This window comes from Dermacentor silvarum, chromosome 11 (genome assembly GCF_013339745.2).
Source record: "Dermacentor silvarum isolate Dsil-2018 chromosome 11, BIME_Dsil_1.4, whole genome shotgun sequence".
Lineage (NCBI taxonomy): Eukaryota > Metazoa > Arthropoda > Arachnida > Ixodida > Ixodidae > Dermacentor > Dermacentor silvarum.
Genome location: NC_051164.1, coordinates 85,070,159 through 85,079,387, shown reverse-complemented (window position 1 = coordinate 85,079,387; position 9,229 = coordinate 85,070,159). Strand labels below are relative to the sequence as shown.

Genomic DNA, 9,229 nt, shown 5'->3' with positions numbered 1-9,229 from the left:
TTCATGTGTGTTGCAGAAACAATTGATCACAATTCCTGCCTAAACAACCTAGGAATGGGCAGAATGAAAGGGGGAGCACAGACTTTACCAAATTGTTAAAGCCGATATCATTTTACAGGGACATTAAAGGCAAATACTAAATCTACATGGACTGTTTAAATGCCCTTCCAGAAACCTCACAACGCTTGTTTCGTGCAAAGAAAAGACTTAGTTTACGAAAAAATTGCATCTGAAGGGTCCGAATACCTTTACGGAAATTCAAATCTCCCGCCACACCAACCAGGGAGTGGTGACATTAGATACGCCATCACCCCCTTTTGCTGCCGTCGGTGAGTAAAATGGCACCCGATAGAGGACGGTACAATGCGCCGCTGCAGCTGCTTTTGGTCAAGCGGCGTGGACCGTTCGGGCATCCCGCGACATCGCTTTATTCTATGATCACATGGAAGTTTAATTCTCTGCTACTTGCAGTTTGTGCGAGTTTCACGAGCCAGTAACACCAGTGCAGCACTATGCGTTACCGGAACTACCGAAACGCGAAAGCGCAGAGTCGAGCGAAAACAAAACCTATCGACCACCTGCTTCGTCAACGGTGTAATGTCAATTAGTTCTTTTAAAAAAAAATGAAGTAGAACAGGTCAAGTAGCATTTTCTTTCGTCTTATAATGCAATAAAATGATGTTCTTATAATGATTAGTTGAGCACTAGTGACATAATTTTAATGAGTAGTGCCTTCGTCATCGGGCAAGTACTTGAATGTGCCGGGGGAGTCTCTAAACATGTACTGCATTTCCCGCAGTTTCTCGATTACTAAGGCTCTGTTCGCGATAATATTGATGCCTTAGAGATACTCGAGCACTACTCCATCACTTTAGCTTGACTTAGTATTTGCCTTTAGTGTCCCTTAAAGGCTTGGGCAAGATTGTGCGAGTATCCCTCGTGTGCTGGTTTACAATAAAGTGGAATTTCTTAGAAGGCAATGCAAGCATGCGTGTCATTTGTTGTTGCAGAGGTGTATATCTATTGCTGTTTCCATAGATAAATCACCGTTGGAAGTTAGCACTTCGTCTTGTGCATCCTTTCTTCTTTCCCATCGTGCACGCGAACCTATACGCATGAATACATTACACGATGGTGGCAGACACAGGAGCTAACTCCCAACACATCCCAAGAGAGTTTGACCATGACAGCTATTGCTGTAAACAAAAAAAAAAAAAAAATAACCCTTTATTGTCAAACAATGACACCCTTGGCACGCAGGTGGTGCTGTGTGATTGCTGATGAAGTGACAAGAGTCCCTGGTATGTACAGATGGATTGGCGTGAAGCAGCACACCTGTGATGGCAGAAAATCACTTCTTTGGCGCCCCAGCAACGAGTGGTGGTCGCATGGGCCCGGGTCCTGGCCCCATCGGTCCCATCATGGGCCCCATGGGCCCCATCGGTGGCCTCATGCCTGAAAAGAAGAAGAAAATTCTTTGAGATTGCACTGGTATGCCACACACCAGGTGTGCAAAGTACAGTAAAACCCCGGTGATACGAACCCGGCTGATACGAATTTCGATGTGATACGAATTAGTAACATTCCCCGGCCGAAATAAATTGCTCACAATACGAAAAAAATCGGCTGTTCCGAACGTGTTGCCGCGCCGCTGCGGATCATACGAACGCGTGAGCAACAGCGGCGGCGGCCGAGCCAGCGGGGCAACCGGCACAGCGGGATCTGGCGGGATCCATAGTGGCCAAGCAACCGACTACGTCACGATGCTGCGCGATCTCTCGTTGGTCCCCACGTCGAGCGGACTGGACCACATCATAGCCTAGCCTAAGCTTAGCGAGAAAGTAGATGAGGACCGCTGCTGCAACGACGACCAAGGCGCAGCCCCGACGGTCAAAACGCTCCCTGCACTCGACGTGCTCAGGCGTTCAGTAACGTATGAAAACATTCCCAAGATCACGTGCGCGCACTTATACGCCTTTCAGAAGGCAATCTTTGACGATTTGGGCAAGAAGAAAACGTCCCGTTGATACGTTTTTCAAGGAACCGCGGAAAAAAAATAATAAATAAAAAAGCCGTAGTTTCGCCCGAAAGGTGAAGCAACGGCAGCGCACCAGCAGCAGCGAGCGAATTGACCTTTGCGCAGTTTCTCGCTTCGACGCGAACTAAACGTCGAAGGCACAGCGCATACGAAGCTGCTGGCACTAGGCGCACTTTGTCAACATCGCAGATCATTTTGACGATAAGGTTCACGCAGGCGCGCACTTTGCGTATGTTGCAGATTGCTTTCAGGATACGGCACCCGCGCGGGTGCGTCGTATCTGCAACATGCCGGTCACTTGTTGCAATACATCGGTCGCTTGGTGCAATGTACAAGCTGGCTGCACCGCTAAATTTACGTGACCGCGACATTCAAATGCAACGTAACATGCAGGAACATTTTAGATTGGCGAAGTATCACAGGGAACGCTCGGTAATTCGAACGCGAAAGCATTTGCGATGGTTAATTCGAACATACCGCGCACTGACAATGCTCTCAGCAGCACGCCAAATCACGTGGCGGCGCCTCCGACCGTCATTGCTCTGACACCGCCATTGAGCAAAAGCTTATGCGAGACTAGAGTGTACTAGAATACGGTCTAGCAAGACCCCTCAACGCCGCGCGGAGGAAAAAAATAAAAAATGCGGCATCACGGCAAGGTCACCGTTTGTGCGTGGCGCCAGAACACGCGTTTACGTGCTGACGTCTGAGCCAACGCTGCGGCTGCAGCACAGAGGGAAGCAACGGCGGAGGCCCAGTCTGGCCAATGCTCGCTTCCACAGCAGAAAACGAAACTTCAGGGTGCGGGCTAAGTTGGCGCCGGGCCGCCGGGAGCGGCGCGCGCGCACGGAGACAGTCGAAGGTGAGGGGGCTACGAGGGTGTTGGAGAGAGAGGGCGAGGGGAGCCACCGAGGCGACAGTTGCCAAGGCCAAATCCGCTTCCCTGCCGCCCTTCTCCCTCACCTGTGACGGTCCCCGCGCGCGCCCATCGCCGTGTAGCCTCTTCCTCTTCACAACCACAATCTCTCTCGTCTCGCCGTGTCTGCGCCGCCCGCTCCCTGAAGTTTCGTTTTCTGCCGTTATCGCAAAGCGAGCGTTGGCCGACGCAGGCAGTTTCGTGGCCCTCACTCGATATGTGCTTGCGCGCCGAGATATTTCACAAATCGCACCGTCGTGCTATGATGCACGAATATTTCAAAAATAAGTCCTTTTAATTCGAACAAATTTTTGGGCACCTTCGAGTTCGAATTATCAAGATTCAACCATACATGGCAGTCAATAGGATTTAGGTCGGGACCACGAAAACCCGACGTAGCAGCCGGGAAAACGCAGCGGCGAGGAAGTTATCAATGGGGTTCCACCTATTAGAAATCCTTTCTGGTAAAAATAAATTCATTTTTCTTGATATTGTGTATGTTTTGAAGATACGAATTTCGGGTGATACAAATATTTCATGCAACCCCGCGAGATTCGTATCACCGAGATTTTACTGTATTTGGGAACACAGCTTTGAATTGCCATAGTGAACATTCTCATTCCATCTGTATAGGTGCTTATCTTCATCTTCACTAACCCCTCTACATCTGTTAAGCAAATTTATTCCTGTGCATCAGCTTCCAGTCTGACACAGGAAAAGAAGCTGTACACTGTCACCTTACAAGTCGCCCACGGCGACTTCGAGGTAGTCACTTACTAAATGTTGCCAAATCCTTTTTTATTTTGGAGATGAGACAACTGTTTTACAGCCAATTACTCATAGGGTGATAAGCGCTGCAAATGGTCAGATGCCATTTAGGCGATAAGAGTTTCTCCAGCAGGTTGAGGCCATGATGAGTGAGAACCCTGAAAAGGCAGGGTCAACAGACAAGCCTTCTGTAGACAAATGTCACTTGGCGGCGCTCTTAGGTAATGGATTTGCTTTCTCCCACAGGGCCTGTGCGACCCAAGAGTGGCTGTCTGTGAGCGTATGCGGCAACGCCATCCTCAATGCGGCATTCTAGTTCCCCACTATAAACCTGCTGTACAGCTATGCACAGGGTGCGTCACTGAAAGGGAGACTTTAAAAAATCTACACAATGCTACACATTTGCTAAAATTTACAAACAGCCAAACACCAACAAGCACCACCTAATCCGAGCATGCAGCCATTATCGAAGCCAAATTCAGTCAGTAATTGAGGCTAAAGATGGTTTTACTCAACAATCTTCGAAAATGGCAATAATCCCTAGTGCTTCCATTACTTTATTATGGTGAGTTCTGTGGGAAAGTTCTCATTTGGAAGACAGCGTTCAAAAATGGGACAAAGCAAAGAACGGATGCACACTGCCATGACTAACAAATGGCATTCGGCACTCATGCGGAAAAGCAATAAGTAACAATACAAGCGATGTTCGGTAAACGTACCTCGAACCAAAGTACAATTGCCACCTTGCCCAGCTTTCTGCTTTCGTGAAATTATTAATGGGATTGAAGTCGGCGTATGGGTTTCTGATATAAGAGACATGCTCCTCACCTGGCATCATCATGTTGGGGGGCATCGGTCCAGGGGGTCCCATCATAGGCATGGGGCCTGGCATAGGTCCTGGCATGGGGCCCGGCATGGGTCCCATGTGGGGTGGCCCCACTAGTGGCATACGCTGCGGAGGACCCGCTGCAAAAGAACATAACAGATAGACCCAAGATTAGCGAGTGCCACGGAAAAGTTGCTAAAATCAACACGAGAAGCTTTATAAAGGGCCAAGTTGTTTGCACTGATTTGCAGGCGCTGTATACGGAAGGTTATGCGAAAACACTTCGATAAAACTAAACATAGAGCTGTCATGCCTCCAATGTGTGCTGCTGACCACAAAACATGATGGTGCAGTAGAGTGCCTGCAAACAATGGATGCTGCAATATTCCTTCGAGAGCATAGTGCTCGCAGTTTTTTCGAAACGATAGGCATTATACAGGTATACTCATGGTCAGCCACATAGGTTTGTCCACAATAAGTTGCAGTTAAGGACGCGCTATCTGACTATGCTCACAAAGCTCATGAAGATAGCATAGTCATTAACGTCATAGTCATTAATGCACAAAGATGTTGAGCTTTTTTTTTTTTTTTGGCCCCTTGTCTGACAGGGTCATTTTTATAAAAATATAGTTAGTATCGGCCAAATCCGTTATTTGGGGCTCCTAAATGTTCGGACTTCGACAGTTCTCACAGAGTCACAATACTAGTTGGCAACTTCCAGGGTCAACAAGAAAATGTATGTCCTCGAGAGAGTTTGAACTTGTCAGCTCCTGCGCCATGGTGGTTTTTAAGCGTTGGAATAGTGGGAGCATGTTATGCAGCTCAAGACATGCAGCGAGGCAATGACACGTGTCAATGGTTGGACGCTTCATTGAAGACTAGAGTGGCATTGCAGAGGGATGTTACGCAATACAAAGGCAGATTTCCTTGTATTTGCAACTATATTTCTTTCAAGGTGAATTAACAAACTTGCAAGAGAGAATGACAGGCTAAAAATTACATTTGTGGGTGTTGCGTGCAAGAACCACAATTTCATTATGAGACACACCATAGTGGGAGGACTCCGGATCAATTTTAACCATGTGGTGGTTAAAACTGAGCAGGTGACTTACGTTGTAGCGCTGCTGGTGGAGGAATCATGGCACCGGTTAGAGGCTTGGCCTGGTACTGGGAGGACTGGATCTTTCCCGCCTTGAATGCCGCCGCTGCAATACGGAAAAAAGCTTGTGAGCACGAAGCACTGATACAGCTGGTTAACCTGTGATGTTTACGGTAGCATGAAGAATGGGACATGCAAGACAAGTCTAGGCTTTTTTTTTTTCTTTCTTTTTTTTTTGCAGTGTCCATGTCATAACCTGCTTAGTCATCGGAAGTGTCACCAGACACCATTTTCCCATTAACAAAATGCAACTAAATATTGTACACTGAAAAATATATCAGAGAAGGTGTCAAGAAAGACTGGCTCAACCCCATCTAATCATTTACAAGAAGCTGAAAGTCCAAATAGTATTGTTGGAAGCAAGAATATGCTGAAAGCACAAAAGCAGGTATTCTTGATAGTCAGCAAACTTGTGTCTGTAGTCACACTAATGATATGGGACGTGACACCCCTGTCAAATGCACACAGCGAAGAAAAGTACTGCACGAATAAGTCAAACCCTATGAACTTTGTGTAAATAGTGCGAGATATACAGGGGGCCCCACTACCAAACCATAAACCCAATTCCAAATGATTATATTGCAGAAGTCTGGGTTGTTATCTCGTTTCCTCATGCAGCCTGCCAAGTAAGGTGTCATGTTCAAGAAGTGTCCCCATCGTACGTCTGCCTTGAAGGGGTCCTGAACCACCCCTCGGGCTCAGTGAAAAAACGCAGTTCACAGATAGCACTCGCAGCTGCGAACATCTCAGCCAAATTTTGCAGTTGTGCGCAGCATGTGGAGCTTGCATGCGTGAAGGCGGAGCGTAAAGTCACTTTTTCTCACACTCTCTTTTCGGGCACTATATTTCGTCACATAGCATTTCTTATACAAGCTATTAGCCAATAGCCGACATCAATCAAGAAGTGTGTTTGGGTGAAGTGCACTTCTTCCTACTGTTACTGTGCAATTTCGATTCGTTTTGAACACTCTACTAGCCTCAAACCACGCGAAACTTTAGGTAAGACCAAACGCACAATTGCCAGCATGCTTACTCCTGGCCGCTCCTGGTTAAATGCCTTGCCAGACTTCGCTTCATATCGAGCTATCGACAGCTCTTGAAAATGTGCAAGTTAGATGTGGCTTCTATCCGTCGGTAAAGCTGGTGAAGGACAAAGCCTGTTCACAAAACGTAGCTCGGCTAGACTAGAGCATAAAAGCATGAGCGCACACTCAAGTCCCGTCGTGCACAAAGCAAATGTTTTGCATACACACTACAGTTGTATGTAGTTGCAGTCTGCTACGTAGCATAGATACTGCGGCCGCTGCGGGGTGCCGCCACAAGTCCACCCGCTAAGCGCACTAAGGCTTGCTGAGGACAACCGCATTTGGCGCATCGTAGGTGGCAAAATCGGAATTAGTGGCGTCTACCCGAACAACCAAAATCCAATTTGAACTGCACGCCATGGTGACTTCAGTAGGCGGAGCATTGTGGGCATGCCCCGCTCAGTCGTAACCTTCAGAGTGGAAGGCACTGAAGAAGCGGGAGTGCCCCACAAGGGGACCTTTGATTTCCAGTAACTCCGCTTCTGCTGAACACATTAAAGTACTTTTTGTGGCAGAGTATTTCTGAAATAGTCTATTTTAACTTCAAATACATTTCACTGTACACTAAATCATTTTAGACTGATACAGTACTATTCTTTCAAAACCCTCGTTTTGTTACTTTTGCAGTACAGGGCTGATTACTAGAAGAGAAAGACAAAGCTAAACTTCCATTTTTTTTTCAAATTTCATGCCAAACTCTAGTGCCAGAAAGTCGGTGTAACATAATGGACTTCAAAGTATTTTCTGGCATTTGGGCCATTTTGGCGTAGTAGAAGTTTTCTAAACTTGCAGAGTTCCGTCTGCCTGTTTCGGGAAATTGTCTGAATAAACTTGCTTGACACAGGTACCCCTCTGGTGTCCTTTTACCATAAGAAGCAAAGCTTTTTCACAACTGAATTTATTTTTCGTAAAACTTGATGAAACATACGTACATAATCGTATAAGAAGCCTATAGTATTTGTTAACTTTATGGAAAATTTGGGACAGTTGGCAGGTATGTTAACAGTCTCGAATGCAAATCAGGTGCTCCCTTTTGCACTGGTGTTACACATACGGAGGCAACGAAACTGAATAGCATCTGCAAGTCAATCTCGAAGCTTTGCCTAGTGCAGCTTTTATGTGATCTAGCATGTGTGCACACTCACTTGTGGCATCAATGAGGTTCTGTGCCTGTTCCTCCATCCATTTCTGGTAGTAGAACTTGACGTTCTCCTTGTGCTTGCGGCCATTGCAGTGGGTCTTGCGCACCGACGGCTAAGTGACCGCGAGCATGAACAAAGGTCAGTACATCTTTCGAGTTCAGTACATGTCTGGCCACTGCAGTACTTGTAACACTAGTTAGTAACTGCAGCTACACTTCTTTGACAGCGAAACGAAGCTTTGCTAGTTTGTCAACAGTGTTCTTATGAGTAGCAGTTGTGACAGACAACTTAAAATTTCAGACGCGAGATAAAAAAAAAAAAAACCAAAGTTAACTCACAGATTAACAGAACTTCATACTTCCAATTCCGATTCTGTTAGGCAGGTTTGTTTACGAGCGTTACATCGCCGCCCCGGTAAAAGTAAGTGGCCAGTCATATTTATTATCTTTTGAAACAAGATGGCCGTGACGCCATACACATCGAGACAATCAGCTCGTTCATCAGTCAACGTTTTTAACATCTCGCCACCGTAGGCTGCAATATAACTAAATGCCACGCGATCGGAGGTTATGTAAGACAGCAGGACGACCACTTACCGAGTCGTGGGTGAGGTAGGTGTCACAATAGTCGCAGTAGTACCTACAGCATGTGAAAATGGGAGACAAGAACATAGAACAAACGTAGCGAACTTGCCTTGGCACAAATATGCAATCGCAGATGAAAGTAAACGTATCTACGTAATTTACTAAAGATAAGATACACAGGTCCTTCACCGCACTCAGCCTTTTATCGATTGTTTATACCAGAAGGGTTCTGAAGGCAGAAAATTAAGAGAGAAAAGCCTCTGCTCTATGTAATTTTTGTCTCTCCGCTACCTACTTTAGGCTTAAGCCCTTACGCACCGCTTGCTTCGCGTCGTATTAATAGAAAAAGAAACTTAAGCAAAGTGCTTTACGCAGCCGTAGCAGGAAAGCTGTAGGTACTTTCGTAATAGATCTATCTCTTACGGTCTGAAAAAGCAGAGAAACGAAAAAAATGGTTAGCACCCTTGGACAGGGAAAACCTGGTCAATGCTTACTTCGGCATCTCGACCGGGCGGCCTCCTCTTCGGACTCGCGATTAAACCGTTTATGCCAAGACAGCAACAATTCACTGCCGTCTTACATAACAGTGAACGGCGAAGGCTTTTAGAGTTTCGCCTACGGCAATAAATTACTCACTACCACTTTCTACTGACGGGCACCTTTACATTCACAACGAGCGCAATCGGCTTCATCAAATCATGAAGCAAATGC

The 9,229-nt window shown here is 46.5% G+C and overlaps 1 protein-coding gene across 2 annotated transcripts; it reads right to left on the bottom strand.

The window, feature by feature from the left end:
• Positions 1-1,204: 1,204 nt before the first annotated feature.
• On the bottom strand, positions 1,205-9,222 carry LOC119433146 (U1 small nuclear ribonucleoprotein C). 2 transcript variants are annotated; one of them, XM_037700286.2, is made up of 6 exons: positions 9,013-9,222; positions 8,531-8,576; positions 7,938-8,046; positions 5,661-5,753; positions 4,551-4,688; positions 1,205-1,455 (listed from the first exon to the last, which is right to left on the bottom strand). In XM_037700286.2, exons 1-6 carry the CDS (start codon positions 9,018-9,020, stop codon positions 1,352-1,354), a joined length of 498 nt encoding a protein of 165 aa, XP_037556214.1. In that variant the 5' UTR covers positions 9,021-9,222; the 3' UTR covers positions 1,205-1,351. The 2 variants fall into 2 exon arrangements, with proteins under 2 accessions (XP_037556214.1, XP_037556216.1); XM_037700288.2 differs by having other exon boundaries at positions 8,531-8,573.
• Positions 9,223-9,229: the final 7 nt, after the last annotated feature.